Below are 25,201 nucleotides of genomic sequence, written 5' to 3'. Positions count from 1 at the left end.
TTTTTTTTTTTACTTTTTCTTTCTTTTTTCTTTTTTTTGTATTATTACTTTATCCTCGTACTCGCGAAAATTAGATCAAGTTGTTAGTTTAGATTAGATAATGTTAGAAAGCGTAAAGGAGAAAATAGTTTGACGCGTACACGTACTTACATACGTATGTACTTATGGTATCTTCGTACATACTTACTTAGTATTAGCCGCGTGACTTTGGACGAATTATAATAGTTAATAAAAAGCAAGCCTTTAACGCGATTTGGTCGGTTTTTTTATTCGCAGCAGCACTCGCTACCAATCGATTGTGATTAATCAATTAATTATCTCCTAAGTTTCCTAATCAATATATATATATATATATTTATTAATGAATGTTTTTTATCATTTTTTTTTTTTAAACATCACTCAGAGTTTTGGTGACTAACAAAAATTCGCACTCACAACCGTCGTGAATCGAATCGCTTCGAAAAATTATTGTAACGCTCACACACGGACGATACGAATATATCTTATATAATCTTCAGCACGCAATCGATACGCGTCGTTGCATTTTCTGACTACGAATAAGCTGCTAGTTATTCTTCTTCTTCTTTTTCTTCTTCTTCTTCTTCTTCTTCTTCTTCTTCTTCTTCTTCTTCTTCTTCTTTTGTTCTATCTTATCCTCTTCTTCTTTTTCTCTTTTTTCTTTTTCTTCTTCTTCTTCTTCTTCCTTTCTTCTTTTCTTCCTTCCTTCCTTCCTTCATTTCTTCCTTCCTCTTTCTCTCCTCTCATCTTTTCTTTCACCCCACAATTCATCATAGTTAATATAATAATAATAATGATAATAATAATAGATCACGATAAATCTTTCGGTTTTCCCTTTTCCCATTTTCTTTCGTTTTTTTTTTTTCTTTTTTTTTTCTTTTTTATTTTCTTCGTACGAGAATATTGCACAATATATTTAGCGAGCAACAAATATAAGGATTAAAATGGAATTAAATATAACAGATCACAGGTAAAACTAGGCTATTCTCTCCTCTGTAACAAATTAATATCACATGAAAAAATATGTATCGGTTGCATCTCTCTCTCTTTCTCTTTCTCTCTCTCTCTCTCTCTCTTTCTCTCTTTCTCCCTCTCTATCTATCTATCTATCTATCTTTCCATCAATTTCTTTCTTTATTTCTTTCTTTTTTTCTTTCTATGTCACTTCTATCTTTCATCTCATCACATTCGTAAAAATTCTTTCGAAAAATTACAAATTGTCGGACGGATGACTCGGCTGATACGAGTCATCGATGATTCGGACTGACTACTGACCGCTGATCCTTTAAAAAAAAAAAAATAAATCACCTTCCTCCTATCTTCTCGTATTCGATTCATTCGATTTCACGTGAAAGAGTTTATGTTTTTTTTTTCTTTTCCTTTTTTTTTTCTTATTCACATCACACCGACACACTCAATCAGCGATCTAAGTCTAATCACTTATCAACGGTGACGGTTAACTAAATTCTGACTAAATTATTATTATTACGATTAGGATTAAGCTTTGGCATTTATTATCGCGGTTTCATCCGCGTCCTTCCTTCCAACCCTTTTGTCATCAGTTACAAAGAATAAAGGACAGAAATCTAACGTCCTTCAAATATCCCCGTAAATTGCAATAATTTCATTGCATCATTCTTCACCTTTCTAAATCTCATCAAAGCGCAATTATATCAACACCATGAAAAATCTCTCGTTATTTATTCCCGATCGTTCGACGATTCTTTTCGTCCACGATATTCAGGAACCATTCTTTTACAATTACAATAATAGCCTCGGTATAATAGGGTACTTCAGAAATTATCATTAAAACGTCCTCTTATCTACACAATTGTCAAAGATACCGTTTAATTTTTCTTTTCATCATTTCATTCCAAATCCTGATATTCTGATGTTCGTTCATACATTTATTAAAAATTAAACGACAAGATCAGTAATCAGAATCTATCACTGAATAAACAGAATCCTTGTTATAGCCCAACTTCGTCGATCATTATTTTTTATATATATTTTATTACACATTTTTCTTTTCTTTTTTTCTTTTTTTCCTCTGTTTCGTTCTCTCTCTCTCTCTCTCTCTCTCTCTCTCTCTCTCTCTCTCTCTCTCTCTCTCTCTCTCTCTCTCTCTCTCTCTCTTTCACAACTATCGATATTCCTTTTGACGTAGACATATCGTTCCTTTTGTTAAAGATCACTGCCATAACTTTCAGTTTTCTAATACACATTCATTCGTTGTCCAACGATCCAAAATGTCGTCGTGTTAATTTCATGGACGCAACACAACGATCGTACGTTCGGAGGTAGGTTTCTTTTCTTTTCTTTTCTTTTCTTATTCCTTTGTTTTCTATTATTATTAATCTTTTTTCTTTTTTCCTTTTTTCTTCATCAAATGTTGCTGCTTTCCCTTTCTTCGTATTTATTTTTATTTGTCTTTTTATTCTTATTTTTTTATTTTTTATTTCTTCTTTTTCTCTTTTTTTTTTTTTTTTAACGGGAAGACGGAAAGGACATAGCATATCCTCGTGAATAATAAAACGTCGAAGAAAATTCCCCGATTATTTTTATTTGTTAACGAATTTGAGAAGCTCTGGAAAATATTTCGTACGATCGATGATGGATATCGTTCGCGTGACTCCTTCAATTATTTCCTTCGTTTTACAGTTATTCTTCACAGAGATTCCTTGGCTGATTATTATTTTGTACTGTTAACCTCGTATATCCATTTTCCATTACGTTTCTTTTCAATCGAGTCGATTATTGTCTAGCTCGACGATCTCGTATAATATATATAAACATATGTATACCTCCATCTCTCCCTCAAATTCTATCAATTTTCCCACTCCTCTTGTCTCTAATTCCTCATTTTACAGAAATTCATTTCTTTTTCCACGTGGAAGAGTAAAAAACGATATTCTACAAATTTTTTACGTTCAGATCTGGAAGATTTCGTCGATTCGGAAAATAAGTGCTTTTGCATTACATCTATAAAAAAAATTCTTCGTTATTTACTCTATATGTATGTGTATATATATATATAAATATATATATATATACACATACATATATATACACACACGTAGTTAACGCATTTCCATCCTTGTTTTCTTTTTTCAATTTCTCAATCTCTCAATCTCTCATTCTCTCACTCTTTCTCACACACAGACTCTCTCTCTCTCTCTCTTTCTCTCTCTTTCTTTCTTCCTATTTCATTATCGAGCTATGCCGGAGGTATTTGTGTTTGTTTTACTTCATTCGTCACAAGAAAACTACGAATTATCAAAAAGTGTCTCGAGAAAGGCAGCGCCTCCATTTAAACGGCGCTACGATAGATGCGCTACAAAAGCTGTGCTATAACAGGATGCAGAAGACACATATGCTCGGCACCACGTATTGGAAGCCGATTCACGCTGAAATGACGAACCATTTCTGGTATACTTTCGAAGGGTTTGCTAAACTGTCCTAATATGTAAGCGTTCAGCTCTTCGTTCTTCTGTATACGCATGTGCATGAAACCTCTGGCACTCCTGTTGAAACAAACAAAAAAATTACATATGTAAATAAAATATTTGTATGTATATTCACACGTATATTTTTTATCAATAAATTGTATATTATATATTCCGAATTTTATATTATGTATTCCATTGTATCGCGAAACGTTGATTGTCATTATCTAAAACGATAATCGTATTAAAATGATCAATAACAGAACGTAAAACTAATACTTTATAGAACTTGCTCGCCAACTAATTTCATTTGGAATCTATTATCAAACTTACTTGAGAGACAACGAGTAATCTTGTTTGGTCGATTCGCTGTTCCTCACTAAGTAACTTCCTTCGCGAAGAAGTCGGAGAACAGCTTCGGCTTCGATTCTCGTGATAGAACCATGATACCACCTAAGAAAAAAAGAAACAGTTATTTTTATCTTTCACGTCTAATCATAACTTTTTTGTTTTCTCATTATTAATTAACCCGATATATTAAACATAATAAATAAAAACTACGAATAACGAATGATATTTACATATATATTTCTTGACAATATACCTTATATATTATTTATACATAACCTATTGATATATTAATTCGTTGGAAGAATAATTATTAATAATAAACGTGCTAATGCGTTAAAATAAAAAATTAATTAAAAAACGAACGATGAAGACCAAAACCAACCCCTGTCTCTCCAAAGGTAAATCGACATCAACTAGATCAGCTGATCCTCTTGCAACATTCATTTCTAAAGGTAATCCGAGGCTAAGTCCTCCAGGCTTCTTTAACGCCAGTTGTCCGACGTTCGTTCCACCCCCGGAAGCATTTCCACCAGCTTCCAGATTCAGAGTCATCTTTGGACGCGCCAGACCGCCGCCTGAAATGAGTCACGCGACAGTTAGACGCCGGTAAACTCGCCGAGCAGTAAACACCGGATCGCATCTCTCTATGGATTTTATACTGTGTGTGTATATATATATGTATATACATATATACACATTCATATATACGTATGATACAACGATGATTTCATCTCTCCTAAATAAACCTTAAAAGTTACAATCGAAACTAAGATTTGTTGTTCTCAAATATCTCTAATATTATCGCCTTTAATTTCTAAAACTTTGATCTTTGATATATAATTTTTTCTTATACGTCTTCCTTTTAATCCAATTTTCATGATTAAAGATTTATTCTGTAATAAAGGATATTTCTACGAACACGAAGACAATTCAATGAGCTTTGATATCAGACCTGTGATCTTGTCGAATAAAAGAGAGAGAGAGAGAGAGAGAGAGAGAGAAAGGATACTTGATCTTCGCATTCATAGAAATTTTAAAGGATTCCTTTAATAAATATCTTCTTGATCCAAGAGTTCACATTTCTAATCAAAATCATGAAAGATTGTTCAAGATCTGAGAAAGTGGAAGAATATTCTATACGTTCTACAGCACGCGTATCTACACACACACAAACATGTATATAGAAAGAGAGAGATAGATATAGCACGGAATTGAATTTAATAAAACAGAACAAGCTCAATCACAGTGAGTGCAGACCCGTCTCACTTCGTTAATGTTTAATCATGCCGAAAATGATGGTGCGTGAGGTGAAATAAGCTATAGGTGAGGGATGTTAGAAGATAGTAGACTTCGTTGAACTATTTTACTCCAAGAATCTAAGATAAATGTATATGTAGGTACAAGAGTAGAGATCGACTATCTTTCTACTATGTATAAGAAGGATGAGATGAGAAAGAGTGATATATAGGGTCGGGACACATTAACCTCAAGTAAGAAACTAACTCGGTGTTACACCTGTCAGAGCAATTTCCTTCTACCTGCCTCATGCTACAGCCAAGAATTCAACCGTTAAGAGATTGCACCGAACAAATGAGATTATTGCCTCGCGGAACCAACCTCTTCAAACTTTTTCTTCTAACCGCAACTTAGATCAGCTCTTTTTTCTCTCGTGATTTTTCTTTTCCTTAGTTCCCGATGAAAGGCAACACGTGTTACACGTACGCGCCAATGGTTGACAAAATTGATCTAATTTCGATTTACAAATTTCACACCCTCGCAATTGCCGTCCTTCTCTTTCTTTTTTCCTTCACGCGCTGTTCTCTTAAAATTGTTTCACTTTTAATCGAAGGATTGTCTCTTCAAGAATAAATGTAATTTTGATTCGGTATCGTTTAAATTGTAAAAATAACGATTGTACTTCCCGTTATTAAATCGTATTCACTCGAAAATTTTCTCTCGTTTCTTTCTGTAATAAGCACTTACGTTTTCGTAGATCGAGCAGACGTATTGTTTTTGAAGCAACAATGCACGTAATTTCTACAGAAATCTTAAGAGAAAATTCTAGGGTAAAAAGTTCTAAGAACGATGGAAAGACAAAGAAAAAAAGAGAGAGGGAGAGAAAGAGAGAAAGAGAAAAGAAAGTCGAGAGAACTTCTTTAAGATGGAGGAAATCGAAATAAGAAATCTTGAGAGCATTGTCTTTTCACCAGCGCGAGGGTACTCGGTCTTACTTGTCCTCGACATACAATCAAAACTCTTACAGTTAGTTTCTCTTACTTTATCATACTTTTTTGTGATCAACTAACTTATCAATGGTAACTTCTTTTTAAATTGACGATAAGAAACGTTATAAAATAATTCTGACATTAAACAAAATCGGAGCGTGTATATAAATTAACTGTTGAAAAGAAAAAAAAAAAAAAAAAAAAAAAAAAAAAAGAAAAAAAACAGCCAAGCAAAAATTAAGGATCAAAGAAAGAAAGAAAGAAGAAGAAGAAGAAGAAGAAGAAGTAGTAGTAGAAGAAGAAAAACTTTCCTCGCGAACGTCGTAAAAATTCTTTGAGTTTATTTCTTTTTGACATTAGTTGAAGCAACGTAGAGAGTTGAGGCAAGCGTCTCCTATTACACGTACGAAAGTACCTATTAAGAAAAACGATAAAAAGACGACTATAATGTTTTTTCCATTGCAGCATTGCAACCCTTAATGGAAACCATCCCTACATTCTTTTTCACTACACGTTTTTTTCCGAGGTAAAAGACATCCTAAGAGAGCTCCTTATTTTCTTCTTCCCGTCGTGGACTGTTTTAATATCCGCCTACGTCGGAGATACGTCTCAATCAATTGCTTTCATTTATTTTCTCTCTCTCTCTCTCTCTCTCTCTCTCTCTCTCTCTCTCTTTTTTAACCTCCTAAGGGAAATGAAAAATCGTGCACTTAATAAAAAAAAAAAAAAAATAAATAAATAAAAAGAGAAAAAAATAAGAAGCGTATTATACCAAAGTGTTTCGTTTACGTAAATATATAAGTAAAAATATATATAAATCTATGTATTTATGTATGTATGTATGTATGCATGTATGTATGTATATATATACGGGTACATATATATATATATATATAAACACTCAATTTATTTCTCTTTCTCTTTCAGTTTCTTTGAGAGATCACAAGATCACAAGATGCAATACGTCTTACGATCGTTTCCTTTAAAAGTTTCGTACGAAAGTTAACAAAAAAAAAAAGAAAAGAAAAGAGAGAAAAAGAGAATGTCTTCTTTTATCAATACTAAAAAAGAAAGTTCCTTTTTCACTCGCTTTGTACTCACGACCGTTTTTCTTTCTCAATCTCTCGACCCTTTTCCAGAGAACCAAAAGACTAAGCCTTTTAAATAACAAATCAAGATTGTACGCACGATTTACGTTAGATCCTTTGATCTTTTTTTCGCGGGTCACGTCGTTTACGAATATATCGTTTTTCTTTGGTTTGTCTTTCACGATCGAAAAAATAAATCTATTAAAAACGTGAACCGAAGGAAGAGGATGAGAAAATCGTACAAATAAAAAGATACAAAAATAAAATTCTTAACAGGTCGCGTACGCGTACAACGTACAAAATATTCATAATATTGAACGAAATTTTGATGAATGATGAAAAAAGAAAAAAACACAAGAAAAGAACAGAAGGAAATCTAGTAAGACAGATATTAAAATTTCGACAAAGACTATGAAACTTCATTTCGACGTTATCGTTAGTAGAGAGAAAGAGTGAAAGAGAGAGAGCCTGTTAAAATAGAAAAATACTATGTCTGGGAAACGCGAAAGGAAAAGAAAAAGAAAAAGAAGAAGAAAAAAGAAAGAACAAAAAAAAAAAAAAAGAACGCACATTCTTTTACGCAACAGAAGGTAAATTTCGTCTGACGGATATTCGATGCCAACGGAGACGCCTTAGGACAGTGAAAAAGGCTAGGTTAAAAGGGAGAGGGACGTCTATGGCAAAAAGTATTTCTCGCGAGTTTGATAAAGAAAGAGAAAGTGAAAGTAAAAGAGAGATGGAGATACGAGGAGAAAGAGATAGAGAGAAAAGTCTCGAGGGAAATTCAACGTCACGAAGGACACGCGGGAAATCTCACGGGCATTCGTGTCGCCTTGTTTCCATGTCCTGACGACGACGACGACGACGACGAGGAGGAGCAAAAGTAGGGGCAACGAAGAAGAAGAAGAAGAAGAAGAAGAAGAAGTGGAAGAAAAAAGAAAGTAAAAAAAAAAATATTAAAAAAGAGGGAAGAAAAAGAAAGAGAAAAAAAGAAGGAAAGCGTAAAAGTAAAAGTAGATGGAAAAAAATCTACATTGGAAAAAGAGAAACTTTTAATTTCCCGTGAAAATCAGGACGTATGGCCGCACGATTCGTTTCGCCGAGAAGTCCGCCTACACGAGAAAGTCAAACAGCCGCTCGGAGATTCGTATTTATTGCTGTCTCGAAAGAGAAGGAAGGAAAACGAACGATAGAGAGAGAGAGAGAGAGAAAGAGAGAGAGAGAGAGAGAGAGAGAGAGAGAGAGAGAGAGGAGGGATAAAATTTATGGCTACGTAGGATTTAGTACTTTGGGAAGTACTCCATCGAAAGGAGTAATAAACGTTTGATCCCTTAAATCGTAGAACTTATCTTTACAAATACAAAATCAACTGCTTTCCTTATGCTTTCGTTAATAACTTCTCGTTGATAAATATTAGACAATTTTTGCAAGAGAGAAAGAAAAAACACGTTTGAGTTTATCTTACTCTTAAATATAATATAATTAAATATATAATGCGTTTAGTGTATAATACTTTGCTATTGCTATTATTAATATTATAATACAATGGAAATAGCAATACGTATCTTCTGCTATAATTCTCGGTAAATTTAATGAAGTAATTAGTATTCGTCGTTTCAATAACCGGTTTCCTTTTAAATGTCGAACTTTATGAGAATAATTATCAATTGAAGCATACGATTCCCTACTGTTACTGTCTCTCTTTTTCTCTCTTTCTCCTTCTCTCTCTATCTCTTTTTCTAAAGATCTGTCTTAAGGTACTTTAGCAAGACTATAGTATACTGTATCCAGCATCCGTTTCGCGAAGCCCTGATCTGTAAGTTTCTTGTGTTTCAAGAGAAAGAGAGAGAAGAAAGTGAGAAAAGCGAGGGAGTGTTTAAAACGAGGCGCAGTAACGATGGAGATTGTGAAGTTTGCAATCTAAGAAAGAAGAGAGAAATCTCCGAGGAGCTTTTTGTCCTCCACTTGAGATTCCACAAAGTTCCTTATTAGTATCGCCTTGAAATTGGTCGCAAGATAACGAGCACCTATGCCGTTCGAAAAAAGAAAGAAAGAAAAGAAAGAAAGAAAAAAAAAAAACACGTATACGTATTATAATTCACGATTAAATCAATTGCAAAATCAATTACTATTCTCAATTAAATATTCAAAATAACATACCTATCTGATAATTCACCTGTACGCTATTCGTTTTTTCTGAAAGAAAAGGAAAGTACGAGAAGAAAGATAAGGAAAAAGAAAATACATATTATAATACAATTCTTGATCGAATTAATTTCAAAATCAATTGTTCTTGATTAATTAATTAAAATTTTATCGTTTCGTGAGAGAAAAAAAATATGTAATATGTAACACGTGTTGCGAACATTTTTAAAGAACTTTTTAAAATAAAACTTTTCTCTCTCTCTCTCTCTCTCTCTCTCTTTCTCTCTCTCTCTCTCTTTTTCTTTATTTATTTCTTCTTTCTTAGAGAGAAAACGTCACGACAGATGCGTAGGCCCGTGAGAGAATATACGCGGATCTTAAAATTCTCGCCAACAGATGTTGCAGTTACACACCCCCTCCAGTTTCAAGATCAAACTCGATAGAGAAAGAGAGAGAGAGAGAGAGAGAGAGAGAGAGAGAGAGATAGAGATAGAAATAGAGAAGCACCCTCTCCCTTTTCTCGCAGTGTCTGAAACCACAGCAGCGTGCAAGGGGACTCAGCATCCCCTTATCGACGTGGTAACAAACACTTCGAGCCTGCTCGGAATGCTTGATACCTCTCGATCCTCATGAAATATGAACTACTATAGTCGAACGCGGCTGTTACCATCGAAAGTATATCTATATATATATATATATATATTGTACGGAATTACAATTTGTTGGGAGGATCAAAAACCTACTTATTCTTGAGACTTTACGTCGACATCGAACCGATATATTTCTTATTTACGAAAGGATGAATTTGTTAATGCTTAATGAATTTGTTATACGAAGTTGTTATAGAACTTTTTTTCTCTTTTTCTCTCTTTCTCTTTATTCTTTTTTTTTTTTTTTTTTTTTTTTTTTTTAATACAAATTATTAAGTATAACATACATTATTTCGTTGTAAAGTTTGATATTTATATAGTTACTATCCGATAGAAATTTCGGTCGAAGAAAAGAAAAAAATATTCGCAATATTAAGGTTAGACTGACTTGAAAAAAGAAAAAGAAATCGAGTAGGAAGATAATTGTTATCGTATGGATAGATTTTAACGAGGAAGAAATAACAGAATAAGGGAAAAATTAATTAAAAACAGGAAGAGGAAGGAGAAGTGGAACATTAACGAGAGAGCGAGAGCGAGAAAGAGAGTAAGAGAAGAGAGAATGAGAGCGTAGTATTGCGATATTTATGATGTGGCGCGTGATTCGAAAAAGAGGAATGAGGAGAGAGGAAGGAGGAGAGAAAAAGAAAGAAAGAAATAGGAAAAAAAAAAAAAATAGGAAAAAAGGGAAGCGTGCTGCTTTCGTAGCCTTCCGATTCGTGAGCGGAAACAAGCCGTTAGCGAACGAAACGAGGCGAAAAGTCGAGAAAAATTGGGTCAGGAGAGTACGCTGATTTTCACGTCGGTTAAACGGAACGAACTGGCAGAATTTTGCAAGAGAAAGAAAAAGAAAAAGAAAAAAAAATGGCGGGCGAGCGAGAGAAAGAGAGAGAAGGAAAAATATCTGCAAAGCGTGATGCGACGTTTGGCACTCGTTAAAAATTTCATCCAGGAAGAGGAGAGGAGGAGGAAGAGGAGGAAGAGAAGGGCGAGAAGGAGAGAGTGAAGGGGAAGGGAGGGGAGAAAAAGAAGGAGTCTCTGAAGATTAGAAATCTCGAGTTGGATCGCGTAAAATGTGACACTTTGGATACCTACCAAACGATTTTAACGACGGCAACGAACAGAGTCAGTCAGCTTCTCTCTCTCTCTCTCTCTCTCTCTCTCTCTCTCTCTCTCTCTCTATCGTGTTTGCGAGTGGCTGCGACAAAATTGCAATTTCTTCAACGACGTAGGACGCATAAGAGTGGATGTGTGTTTGTGTTCATGCTTGGAAACCGACGCTCTACGAAAAGCGCTTAAAGCGAATGTACGTATGTACGTACATACATATGCATGTATGTATGCACACATGTATGTATGTATGTATGTATGTATGTATTTATGTATGTATTTACTGCTTGCGTTTACGCGTCGATATTTTCCTCGTATGAAAAGGGAGAGAGAGATAGAGGGAGAGAGAGAGAGAGAGAGAGAGAGAGAGAGAAGAGGGTTGTGCTTGGAGTGGGAAAAAGCGCACGATATTATCCGCTTACTTGGCTTTTATACATTTTATTTCTAGGAACGTTTCACATCGTGCAACGACGACGTCCGAGTAAAAGGTCGGAATTATTAAACGAATCGTTTTGTTGAGCGTGCGCATTTTGATGACGTTGTTAATAAAAATCCAAAATATAAGCGAAAAAAAAAAGAAAAAAGAAAATGGGGTAGCAGGAAGGGGAAGAAAAGAAGCCAAAGATTTTGATTTCGTGGAGAACAAAAAATGTTGCCGAAGTTCTCAACTTCGGTATTATTATTAAAATAGTTTTTAAGCGTTTCTTGCAAACATTTCTTTCTTTTTTTTTTTTTTTTTCATCGGCCTTATAATTTTTAACGACGCAAATGACCTCGCTCGCGATCCTTCCTTTCCTCTCTTTACTCCCTTCCTTCTTCACCTATCTTCACCTACGTGAACGCGACGCGCGTTAATTAAAATTTTGCGGTAGCAACGCACATTCCACGATTTAATTTCCATGGACGATGAGTTAAACAGAGAAAGGGAGACGTCGTTTTATCGATTAGGATTAAACTTGATTTGCGGCAATTAACATGAAATTTTATTTTCCTTCGACGATCTTTAAAAATCAGTTGAGCGTTATTCCGATACTCTAAAATAAAAAAAAAAATAAAAAAGTAATAATAATAATAAAGAAAGAGAGAAAAAAAATTGCAACTGTTTTGCATTATTATCCTACGTACGAAGTTCTAAATAAATCATTAAAAAAAAAAAAAGCTGCCTTCAAAGTCAAGGTCATTAGACTAAAAAATAAAATAAAAACGTGAAACTTTTAACTAACATGAAATTATTACTCTTTTCGAGGATTTAAATTTAATTAAAAAAAAAAATTATACTACTATTTACTCATATTGCATTACTACGTTATTATTACTTCACGCATGAAGATCAAAAGAAATCATTAAAAATAGAAAGAAAAAACAGTCTTCAGAGTCAACATCGCTGATTTAAAAAATAAAATGAAAATGTGAAACGATACCCAACATGAAATTTTATTTTCTTCGAGATTCCTTAAAAATAAATGGAACGTTATCCCGATATCTCGATCCTCTAAAAAAAAATTACATTACTATCCATTCATATTGCATTACTACATTACTATTATCACAGTCATGAAAATCAAAAGGAATCATTAAAAATAAAGAAAAAATCAGTCCTCGAAGTCAGGATCCCTATAATAAAAAATAAAATAAAAATACGAAACGGTACCCAATATGAAATTTTACTTTCTACGAGGGTCTTTAAAAATGAATGGACTGTTATCCTGATCCTTTAAACATTACTATTTGTACGTATCACGTTGACATACAACGTCACCATTAATTCGCGCATGAAGATCTGATTAAATCGTTAAAAAAAATAAAAAAAAAAAATAAAAAAAGTAAAAGGAAGTAAAAAAACAGGAAAGTAGCCAAAGTCGTTAGTGTCGAAAAAAATTGAAAGAAAAAGTTTAAAGAAAAAGAAAAGACGGTATAGAGAGGGCACAAGCGGTTAGAACAATAAAAATTCCAAGGACGAGAGACAAAACGAATGATCCTTCGGCGGGATTTCACGAAACTTCGCAAATCTTTTTCCGACTGGCTTCAACCGACCGAACTGTAGTAGAGGGGGAAGAGAGACACTAAGCAAGCAAGCAAGCACAACGTCTTCGTTTTTGCCCTCTCCCTTTTACCTCTCTCACTTCCACCCCGTTAACGACCACCCTTGCGATAGGGAGTAAACGTTAAGGAAGGAATACTTCTCTCTTCACGGTCGTTAAATCCTCTCAGGACGATCTCGTGATTCGTAGGAATATCAATTTTCACGCTTACAAAATTTATCGATTTATTTACGATTAATCCACAACGTATCCCAATTACTTAGATACATTTGCAAATATCCATATTGAATAATATTAATGATCGTATTAACGGAGGTAAAAGTGATTTGGAAAAAATTCTATTTTCTACTTCAATTTTCTTTTTCCTTTTCTTTATTTTTGAATGTTCTTTGAATGTAAATTTAGATTTTGATGAAAGATAATATCGTAGTAATAAAGATTATTTTGGTAATAATGATCTTTACAATTTCTTTATCCGATTATCTCTTTCTTTTTCTTTTTTTTTTTTTATCGTTCTTTCTTTATTTCTCTCTTACCATTCGTCTAGGTCAATAACGTTCAACGTAGCGTGAAGGTGGTTTTATTTGGTCTCTCTCTCTTTTTTTTCTCTCTTTTTTTTTCTCTCTCTCTCTCTCTCTCTCTCTCTTTCTCTCTCTCTCTCTCTCAAAGAAGCTTCTTTCTTTCAACACTTTGTTACGTTCTTCCGAGTCACCATTCTTCTTTCAGACGAAAGACGCGGTCCATCTACTTTCGAGGAAAAGAACTATACCGTCTGGTTCGTAGCGAATACTTTCTAAGGGAAGTAAAAGTAACAAGAAAAGAAACAAGAGCAATAGAAAGAGATAGAAAGAGAAGAAGAAGAAGAAGAGGAAAAAGAAGAAGAAGAAGAAGAAGAAGAAGAAGAAATCATCCTTGACGGAATAAAAAAGAGAATATTTTTGTCACTCGAAATGAACGGATTGTCGGAGTCGTCAAAATGAAAACAATTCAAAGTTGAAGTAAGTAGAGCGTAATATAATATTTCCGATACTGCCAATATTGTACATATCCTCGTGTGTGTGTGTATATATATATATATGTATATGTATATATACTATATGTACATACGTATATAAGTACACGTTTTACAAAATATCATTTTATATCGTATGTGTATATACACGATACAAACGCAAATATGCAAACATTACGTGTCTACGTTCATATGTAGAGTAAAGATAGAGAGCTCAGAAGGTAGACGGTGTGGCGAGAGCTTTAAGCTCAGTCCCTCTCTTTCTCTCTTTCTCTTTCTCATCTATCGTAGAGAATTGTAGACGCGCAAGCAAGCAAGCAAGCAAGTCGGGTGCTTTTGTCTGAAAGCACAATGCAAGAACCGACCTCCTTCCGGGCTGGCCGTCCGTCACAGAGCATGGTTGAAAATATAAAAAGATGGAGGAGAAGAGAAGGGAAAGAGAGAGGAGAGAGGAACGGAAAAAAAAGAGAAGGTAAAAAAGAGAGAAAGAAAAAGATAGACAGATAGAGAGAAAGAGAGGACGAGAGAGAGAGAATAGGTGTTTCTGGTCGAGCTGGACCACACAGCAAAACAACCAGCACCACCATTACAACCACCAACCAGCATCGTTTAACTCGAACCATACAGCTGTTTTTCGTCTACTTTAAACAAATTAAAAAATTTCTTTTCTCTTAATAATTAATACGAGTTAAATGTCATAATACAAATAACGTATTAACATTTAAAAACTTCGGTTTCTTATAATCTTAATAAATGCTAAAGCAAATAACGATTTATTATACGTCGTTGGTTAAACTCTCTCTCTCTCTTTCTCTCTCTCTTTCTCTCTCTTTCTATTAATTAGAAATATGATAAGACGATAAGACGATTTACGAACGACAACGAACGTTCTTAATTCTCCATCAGATCTATTTTCTTCTTTCTCGTGCAAAATCGAGCGATGACTAAGCGAAAGTTTATCGAAGAGAAAAAGAGGCATGAGAAGGAGAAGGAGACGTAAAAGGAGACGAAGACGAAGAGAGGGAGAGAGACAGACAGAAAGAAAAGGAGGAACAAATCGGTTCTCTAGCAAGGTGCTCCGTCATCGCTTCTAAATCTTTGGATCGGTCAAGATGGGATTACGATGATCGACGATCCCTTCCTCGCCATTAGCAAACTAATAAAGCAGCTTTGCCTTTAACAACGTTGGAGACAACAACGTTCGGGCTAACGCAAGAAACGAATCGATCTATCAACCTCCTCGTCGTCGGAAACTTGGCTCCTCTGGTTTCTTCACGCGAACAAAAAAGAAAAAAAAAGAATACAGAGAGGGGGAGAACAATAATCGACAACATCTCGACTCTTCAAAAAGGAAAAGTGAAAGAAAAAAAAATATATATATATATATATATATATATATAAAGGAAAAAAATAAAACGAGCATTGAATCGCTTTTACGAAAAATTTTGTTAAGAAAATAATAATACTTTCTTTTCCTTCAAAGATCTTTTCTTTTTGCTATCTTTTTCTGATAATATTTTAAAAGTTTTTACTTCGTCGATAACTCTGTTAACAAATGAGAATTATATTCCGATACGAAAGTTTTCTTCAAAAGTTTCTGTACTTATATCATTGCTTCGTATTACAATGGATTATATATCATGAAGGGTCTCATTATACCTTTCTACTTATTGATTTTACTCCTTATTATTAACTTGAGTATATCGCGTAAAAAAATTGTGGGTTGAAACGAAGGATTTAAAAAAAAAATTTTAACGATTTAAACATGATCGATCAAATTTTCGAACGTTGCCGATCTTTAGGGAACACGAAATTGATATTATCATTCTCATTAGAGATTCAAATATTTACACTTGTATTTTTCTCGATTCGATAATTTGTATTAATTAACGATAAGTATTTTGTGAAACAAATGATCGAACAGATATATTATATATGTTAATATTTTGTTCGATATAAATATTATATAAATCAAGCGTCGCTAATATTTTATTATAAAAATTGATCGAAGGTTTTCAAAGATATCGTTTCGATAAATAATAACAGGTAAATAAATGACAAGTTCAGGACAAGTTGAATTTTATCGTTGTGATTTGTTGGCCCATAAAAATTCCTTATATCTTATATCTTATAAAAATATGCGAAGATGTGTTACGGAGGGACGAAGATGGAAGATCGTATATATGATCCTCACTGAAATCTGTTCTCGATCACGTGCTAACAGCTACGTTGAAAGCTGAAACGACGACGAGCTAGCTTTTTTCTCTCGCCTCCAGTTTTTCTCTTCGTGCTCGCGCCCTCTTCAAAAAGTAATTTACGGATCCAAATCGGGCAACATCCATCAGACGAGAAGAAATATATCCCGTCCTTCGATACTAACGCAGCTGACTGTTCCTTAAGCTCAACGAACGCGAACGAGAAAGAGGAAATCACGAAACGATTCTTCTTCTATTTCTTCATTCGTCAAAGTTAATATGCGGCGTGTTAGGAATTCTTATCGACTCGTTTTATCGTTTCTTAACATTTTTCCTCGTGATTAATCTACTCCACGATTTTAATTTATATCTTCGAATTACTAAACCCGATACATGTGCGTGTACGTGTGCATTTCTCTTTGTCTGCACGTATCTAATAAAATATTATCGATAACGATCAATGTTAATTAAGATTAATTTTTTTCTAATTCAAATAAAAAAACGTACGCGTTATATGTATAATACTTTCTGTTCTACAAAAAAAAAAAAAAAAATAAAAAAATAAAAAAGAAAAGAAAGGAAGAAAAATACTCGTCGAACTTCAAATTTCTCACGATCGAAATACTCTGCGATTTTAATTTATATCGAATCCAATAAGTGTGTGTGTGTGTATGCGTGCTTTTTGGTCTACACGTATTTAATAAAAAATTAGGATTAATTTTTTTAAACGATGTACGTATGCGTTATATGTCCTTTCTATTAAAAAAAAAAAAAAGAAAAAAGAAAGAAAAAAACGAAAAAAAATAAATTACATCATGACCCTTAGTATTCATTCACCAATAATTCGATATCGATCGTTATTCACCCAGTTTTTTGTTGCCCGCCGTTTGTTAGAGAGTTCGAGTCCGTGGTTATCGAAAGTCCCGAGAGTTTTATCATTTATCGCCGCGTGGCCACGAACAAACGAGAACCTCTCTCTTTCTACCTCTTTTCAACCCTCTCTTTATCTTTCTCTCTGTCTCGTACTATCTCTTTTCATCCCTTTCTCTTTCCTCTCTCTCTCTCTCTCTCTCTCTCTCTCTTTCTCTCTATGCACCTATCTTGTCAGCAAAAGCCGAGAAACGGAACTCACTCGACCGTAGGTGGCCGATATCGAAGAGTTTCGAGTTCGTAACAATACCAGAGTCGCACCAACCGAAATACATTGTCGTTATCCATTACAGACAAAACAGGAAATACGCTTGAATTAAACGAGGATGTTAAATTTTATCGTGAAAACGAAAGATCAAAGTACCTAGGAAAAATATAATCTAATAAAATGATCTCAAACATTTTTGCACCCTAACCGTGCCATAAAAATATCACGATATTGGTAAAAAAAAAAAAAAAAGAGGGAAGAAAAATATAATACATCAAGTTTCCACATAGTCTAGCAGAAAGAAACAAAGAGAGAGAGAGAGAGAGAGAGAGAGGAAGAGAGAAAGGAGAGGCCGTCTTATGTTAGCAAAAAACAGATTTATGAAGCATTCGTGCTTTTATCGACACTTTAGGAAGTACTAAGTTACACTACTACATCTTTCTTATTCTTTCGTACCATTTGACTCTCCCCGTCTCTATTACTCGTACGTAGGTACGTAAAACACCATACTCAACATAGTATAGACTCGGATACTGCGGTATTTACTATCCCCTCGATCGACTCTCCCTTTCATCTATCTATCTATCTATCTATCTATCTATACATACATACATACATATACATATACATATATATATATATATATATATATATATATATATATAAAGATACACACCACACACACATCCGATTGTCTCCATCTCTTTCTCTATGATGCCAGTTCAGCCTGTGGGCAATGGCTATGCGCGCGAGCTTGCATTAGAGCTTTCCCAATTTGGTGGGGTTGAACGATAGAATAGGGTAGGTACAGAAGGGTAGACAAGAGGCGTTCAAACTATCGTTCGATTCCGAGGATGGTGACGCCGGGCCTCGAGGTAAAACGGAGTAAAAGGGTGAGGGTCAAGAGGGAAGAAGGTGTGAGGTATACCACACGCTGGACCACAGTTGAGACTTAATCGTTCGACTAATGCAACCTAACGCTTCTTGCTAAACTGCATAGCGAATGCTCTTATCCTTCTCCGATAAAATTTCATTTTCTATATTGAACATTTTATTGAACATTAATTTGAATCATCGATTCCCGAAATATTTGGTTTCTTTGAAGAATAATTCCTTCTTAGGAAATATCATCGTTTCTGAAAAAAATTCTTTTTGTCTTTTTCTTTCTTTTATATTTTTGAACGCTGCGGCTCAAGAGAAAAAGAGAGCGAGAGAGAAAGAACCACCCTATTCGTTTAGCCGTCCCAAAGAAACAGGCAATTAAAATTTTTTAAGACGATAATACGTAAGAGCTTTAGCCAGCACAAACTTGTAAACCAAATGGTGTGTTGGTAACATTAAATATTTGGTCGTACTGTAAAGGTACTGAAGGTTTTAAGTGAGGCTTAACGATGTTAGTCCCTGTCTGGAAGGTTCATAACGATCAGCATCAAATTACGGTATCCCTCTCGGTCCTGGTGAGTACTTAACTCACCTCGAGCTACCCAAAAGTACGACGTTTTTATCACTTTAATGGTGAGACACTTGATTAACGAGAGACGAGCCCGTTACCGAAGTGTCTTGCGGCTTTGCCTTGACGTTAAGCTAATCGTTTAAAAAGAAGACCTCTGATAAAACTTCATCATAGCCACTTGCTTTACAAAAGGAGATTACGATGACTCGTCTCATTTTTTTTCAGTCTATCTCTCTCTCTCTCTCTCTCTCTCTCTCTGTTTTTCTCTCTTTTTAACAGAGATTGATGCACAGTCCAAACCTAAATTTTGTTGATATTAAAGATATCGTTTTATCGCTATATTTGTTAAATGATAAAAAGATGACTCACCAAACAGAGCAGATGGTTCGACGTCGCGTACCGATAAACTCGAAGAAGCTTGAGATGCACTAGATTCGGTGCTTTGAGTGCACCTAAGTCTCCTTCTAAGTTTTGGCATGTCAAAGGGCAAATCTCTCAAATCGACACTTGTCGCGCTACCGGATGTTGTTGCATCCTGTTGCATGAGCAATCTTCGTCTACGAAGTTTCGGCATGTCAAACGGCAAATCGGATAGTTCCGGTTCGTTATCGACTATGTTGATGTTATCCAATTGGGGTTTTACCAAGTGAAAACCAAAGGGCTTGCACTTGATACCGGCTCGGGACTCGATGGAGATACCACTGTCGGAGCCTTGAATTTCCGCATCTCCGGAAGACGACGATTGGAGAGCTAAATTAATCAGATTCTTGTTTTGAGGAGTTCGTCTCTTTTTAAAGGACGTGTCCATGGGAGACGTGACGGAATTTGTATTTGTGTTGGCTGCATTCGTATTCGTATTCGTGTTAGTATTGGTATTGTTGGTCAGCATAACGTTATTTTCGGTGGTAATGCTTTCCTCAGGCGATGCCTTTTGGGAATTGTTGTTACGATTGTTGTCCGAGGTCTCAGAGGCTGGCTCCTGCGAGGACTTGTCCGAAATCGGCGAAAGTATATGAAGTTTATTGGCATGATGCGTCAGGAAGCCCGTTAAAGACGGTTGTTGATGATGATGATGGTGATAACAATTTGTACCACCGCTGTCGGAGCTGTGAGAACTGAGACTGGTACTGTGACGACTTTCCGAGCTGCTCGTAGATCGATTACCTTCGCTGGTGCTGCTTCTCAAAGACTCCATGCTACCGCCGCTACTACTGGTCGCCATACTTTCGGTACTAGAATATCCAGCTCTGCGCCTGCTGTTACGTAATTTGAATTCCAAAAGGCCGGCCTCCCTTCTTGGACGTGCAAGGTCACTCTCAGCCTCGTGAGGCCTACCCTTGAACTCCATGATAGGTTTGCTCTCGCGTATCAAACTTCTTGGACGTTGTCTCTCGTCTCTTGGCCTGCTCTTGAACTCGAGAATGAGTTCCTTGTCGAAACGACGGCCTTGAGATGACTCGACGTTTTCCTGAACGAAGTTCTTAGGTCGGCTCTTGATCTCTAAAATGCTGCCCTCGCTACTTTGAGGAGAATCCTTGGCACGTAACGTAGACTTCACGGGCAGTCTCATATCCTTCAAACGTGGATGATCAGGTTGGGATGGCAAATTAGGTGCGCTGCGTATGTTCAGCAATAGGTGATCGCGATTCCCATGAAATTTCGCGGGTAGGGGTGCCGTTGATGGCGGCGAGGGCGTGTAACCTCTCGCAGGAAGTCTCGGCGAGCCAGTTTTTTCATCGCTCGAGTTTATCTGGAGGGATTCGATATCCTGGGACAGAGTCGAAATATTGTCTGATTGTTGTTGTTGTTGCTGCTGCTGCTGTTGTTGTTGTTGTTGAAGACGGCTCGGAATTGGTTTTGGGCGGAGAAGTACGACTTTGCGTCGATGGTCTTTGCTCGAATGCGGTTGACCAGCGTAAGGAATTTGTTGTTGTTGTTGTTGTTGTTGTTGTTGCTGCTGCTGCTGCTGTTGCTGTTGTTGCTGCTGCTGTTGTTGCTGTTGCTGTTGTTGTTGCTGCTTCGACGGGTCGGTCGACGAACTCGTTCGACTCACGGCCAAAGCGCTACTGCTTCTTATCTGGTTTATTAAATAGAAGAAAGAAAAAAAGAAGAAATAACTTGTGGTTATCAGTTACTATCGAACAAAGCGATATATCAAATCGTGTAGGACTTACTTGCGAATGCAGTACCGGATGATTGGTAACTCGATCGAGATCGTCGAGGTCGTCGTCAGAACGATTGACCTTGCAATCGAAGGCTGTCTCGTAGAGATGACGTTGCCTCGCCATCTCTTCCTCGTCTTCCTCCAAACCAGCCACCACCACCTCCTCCTCCTCCTCCTCCTCTTCCTCGTCCTCCCCCTCCACGTCGTCCTCGTCCTCCACGAGAATCGGTTGTGGATCTATTCTTCTGGCACGTCGTAACTTCCGCGGTGCTGTCTGATGATGATGGTGATGGTGATAGTGGTGATGATGATGATGAAGGAGTTGCTGTTGCTGTTGTTGCTGTTGTTGCTGTTGCTGCTGATGCTGTTGCGTTTGCTGTTGTTGCCGCGTACTCTGCGGCTGTCGTCGATCTAACTCATCCTCTTCTTCCTCGGCTGATGCAACGCACGTACAAACGGTACTCGGAAGATCATGGCTCAGCAGCCTAGGTGGAGGCATGAGTGTGTGAACCCACTCCGTGATAATGCACGACGAGAGGATCTCGCTGTTTCTATCTGGGACAGCATGCTCGCTCCCCGATGTGGGGCTCACTAGATCTTGGTTCTGATAATTCTGTTGCTGTTGCTGCTGCTGCTGCTGTTGCTGTTGGGGATGTTGTTGCTGTTGTCCTTTTTGCTGTCCACCCTGTTGCTGTTGATAATGCTGCTGCTGCTGTTGTTGCTGCTGCTGATGTTGATGATGCTGCTGTTGATGAGGCGAATAGGGACCCCCATCACCCGCCAGAGAATTTCTCTTCGGTATACCGGGTGTTCTCGAACGTTCCTCGGGCACGTCGAGACTCACACTCTTTCTATATTTACTCGGCTGTGATCTTATCGGATGTTCCGGTACTTTGAAGAGATCCCCGTAATAATACGGCGACGGATGACGAGCGGGTTGATTGGAATCCGTAGAGGATTGATCAGCGAGGTGAACTAACGCAACGCAATCAACGAGAACACCATCAGTCGATAGTGGCCTGTCGCTTTCTACTGAAGCAGCGCGTAACGAGCTCGACGCGTGCAAACTGTTCTTGCGTTTTCTAGCACCGGTGAAACGTTCCTCGGTGATCTCATCTTCGCAAGACGACCCGGAAGCAGATGGATCTGAAAAAAAAAAAAAACAAAAGGGAAAAGAGAGAAATAAAAAGGGAAAATAAGAAAGAGCTAAAAAAAAAAACGTTGCAATCAAATGATCCCGATAATTCGACCAACGAGACTTTCATAATTGACCGTTTGCCTTGACAAGGACTTCTCTGCTCGATAACAAGAAAATGGCTATCGTCCATCGTGAGAGGACAAAAAAGCAGGACGGGAGAGGGTTGAGGGGAAAGTTTGAAATTTAAATGAGAGGGTGCGTATGTGCGCACGCGCGTGTGTGTGTATGTGTATATAAGGAGGGTAAAAAAAAGGAAAAAAAAAAACAGAAGAAAAGCTCTCGTAGTACCAGGGAAGCAAGGTAAAATGGTACACGAGATTTTCATAATCGTTTCATCGTGACTCGTGATAGCCAGCAAGAGAGAAGGAGAGAGCGAGAGTGAGAGAGGACACTTAGGGAAAGCGAAATTGCCGTGAAACGATGGGTCCTCTTCTCCTTAAAAATCACTTCCTTCTACGATGGGATATTACGGGTAATGGTTTCTGGCCTCTTCCACTTTCTCCCTCGTTCGTTCATTCGTTCGTTCGTTCGTTCGTTCGTTCGTTCGTTCGTTTTTTCTCTCTTTTTTTTTTTTTTTTTTTTTTTCTTTTACGTGTATCGTACTCAAGGCTCGTCGGTTGTTTTCCTTCCTTTCCTTGCCATAACTTAATCCCGATGACACTCAGTTTGCGATCACGTCACCCACACCCATACTCACACATGCACACGTACACGCAAACACCATCTCAACAGACGCTGAAATAGATCGCTTTAGGAGGAGCCACAAAATTGCATGGACACCCGGTACACATTATACCTTTGGCATTCTATATACCATGCCAGTAGTGATAGGTGAAAGGAGTGGAGATAATGGGCGCATTATGCTCGAACGGAGGGATACCCGTTGGAATCCTTCTTGCGAGGAGTCTGGAGAGAGTGCTCGGTGACGCTATAAACCATAACGGTAGAGAACCTGCTTCTGACAGAATACGCCATTGCAGATTATATATATATATATATATATATATATATATATATATATATATATATATGTATATGTGTTTGTGTACGTGTGTATTGAAAAACTTTATCCCATTGAAATAAATCAAAATTATTATTTTATCGAGTGTTCCGGTATTATCGACCTAACAAATTTACTGATAATATTTAACCAATAAAGATAAAAAAAAAAAAACTCTTCCTTCAGGAAAGAGTATATTGTGATCGAATACTTGTTAAATATTATCCAAAATATATCTGGTCTGATATATTCATTAAAAAAATACATTAATTATATCTCTCTGAATATTTATCATCTGTTTCTATTATTTCTCTGTTTATTCGGAGGTAAGAGTCTAGAATCGTTATCTACCAAATGGATATCACGATTTAACGCGTTAAATTTGATACGTCATTGTTTTTCTTATTGTTTATGAATCGTTTGAATAAACAGAGAAGAATCGTAGGTATTTATTCGAAAGCTTTAACGATCCTGTGAATTCTAACACTGACACGTTCTTAAACTATAGGACTACAATGAAATCACGAAACGCGGAATGAGAAATTAATGTCTACGTTGAATGAATAAACTCGCGAATTTATTACACCAGACTGTTTCTCTTTTAACGAATAACGAACGTCAACGTCGTTTTAATCGTATTTTCATTTTCCCTCTCCCTCTCCCTCTCTCTCTCTCTCTCTCTCTCTTTCTCTTTTTTGATACTCGTCCAAGTTTCTTCCTCCTCTTTAACGTTTCTTCTTCTCGTTTTCTCTCACGAACTTACAAAGTTCCTTATTGCAAACGATAAAAAAGGATATGATCTATACCACGACGATGGTGTTGTGGTGGTAATGGTGGTGTCGGTGCTGAGTTTTGTCTTATCCATTCGAGGTTTTTCTTTTTCCTCAAGATGTATAAACTTGGCACACGAAACTGACAGCAAAGCAGAATTTTTTGATATATTTATAAAATATCTCTAGACGTTTCCCCTTTTATTTTCTTTACGTTCACTTTCAACTTTTCCTCGATATATTATGCAATATATTAATTACACGTTTCTAACACGTTTAATAACATTAATACATTAATCAAACGTTGAATAAACAAAATTAAATATATTAATCAATCGTATAATAAACATTATACGTTTCCATGTATGTATATATATATATATATATATATATATATATATATATACATATACATATGTACACATACACACATTTAATAGAATTTTATGTGTATTCGATTTTATAAGAGACATATGGAATGAGAAATACGAAGAAAAAAAAAAGGGAAAAAAAAAAGAATTCTTTAACCTTCCTCAATAAAATCTATTTGACCTAAGATTTCAAAGTAATATCCTCGGTCTTTAACGAAGGTCAAACTTTAATATCAAGCGAGTCTTGTATCGAAGGCGAAGAGGTTAAACGATCGTGAACGAATGAAAAAGCAAAGGTAAATGAGAATCAGAGAAATCATGAATATGCATCAACAGCTGTTCCCTTTTGCTTTCGTACTACGGACGAACGAAATCGAAGGAAAAGATTATTCACTCTTTTGAAATACAAACATAAATATCGATTTCGAGAACAAATTGTGATTACGTAATCCAACTCTTTCAATAAAAGCAACGATCATTGAAATAATTTAATTGTAGGCTATACGAATATATGTATATGTACATATATATATATATATATATATATATATATATATATATATATATAGTATCTACATACCTTATGTATTTACGAAAACATTCACGAGTGACTTAAAATACATAAATATGGAATAAAAGAGGAAATTCTATTCTTCTCTCCTCTCACGTAGCCTTCTGGCTAACAGCACGAGCTATGAAAGAAGACTGCCAAACACGCAAGTACGCTTGACCTGCTCGAAGGGTTGTTGTCGTCCGACTTACACGCCAGAAAGAGAGAGAAAGAGGGAGGGAGAGAGAGAGAGAGAGAGAGAGAGAGAGAGAGAGAGA

At 36.2% G+C, this 25,201-nt stretch overlaps 1 protein-coding gene across 2 annotated transcripts in view; it reads right to left on the bottom strand.

The window, feature by feature from the left end:
• Nucleotides 1-3,181: 3,181 nt before the first annotated feature.
• Nucleotides 3,182-25,201, bottom strand: part of LOC122630731 — a 169,369-nt gene continuing 147,349 nt past the window's right edge. Inside the window, exons 5-10 of one of the 2 annotated variants that reach the window (XM_043815547.1) lie at nucleotides 21,737-22,180; nucleotides 21,045-21,673; nucleotides 19,240-20,947; nucleotides 4,198-4,390; nucleotides 3,798-3,917; nucleotides 3,182-3,542 (exon numbers count right to left, since the gene is read on the bottom strand). In XM_043815547.1, the coding sequence (XP_043671482.1) occupies nucleotides 3,353-3,542; nucleotides 3,798-3,917; nucleotides 4,198-4,390; nucleotides 19,240-20,947; nucleotides 21,045-21,673; nucleotides 21,737-22,180 (3,284 nt within the window). In that variant the 3' untranslated portion in view covers nucleotides 3,182-3,352. Of the gene's footprint in view, nucleotides 3,543-3,797; nucleotides 3,918-4,197; nucleotides 4,391-19,239; nucleotides 20,948-21,044; nucleotides 22,181-25,201 lie in introns of both variants that reach the window. The other variant, XM_043815546.1, reaches the window with a different exon arrangement.

This window comes from Vespula pensylvanica, chromosome 7 (assembly GCF_014466175.1).
Source record: "Vespula pensylvanica isolate Volc-1 chromosome 7, ASM1446617v1, whole genome shotgun sequence".
NCBI lineage: Eukaryota > Metazoa > Arthropoda > Insecta > Hymenoptera > Vespidae > Vespula > Vespula pensylvanica.
Note: the sequence above shows the minus strand (reverse complement) of the source record. Positions and strands in the feature narration are given on the sequence as shown.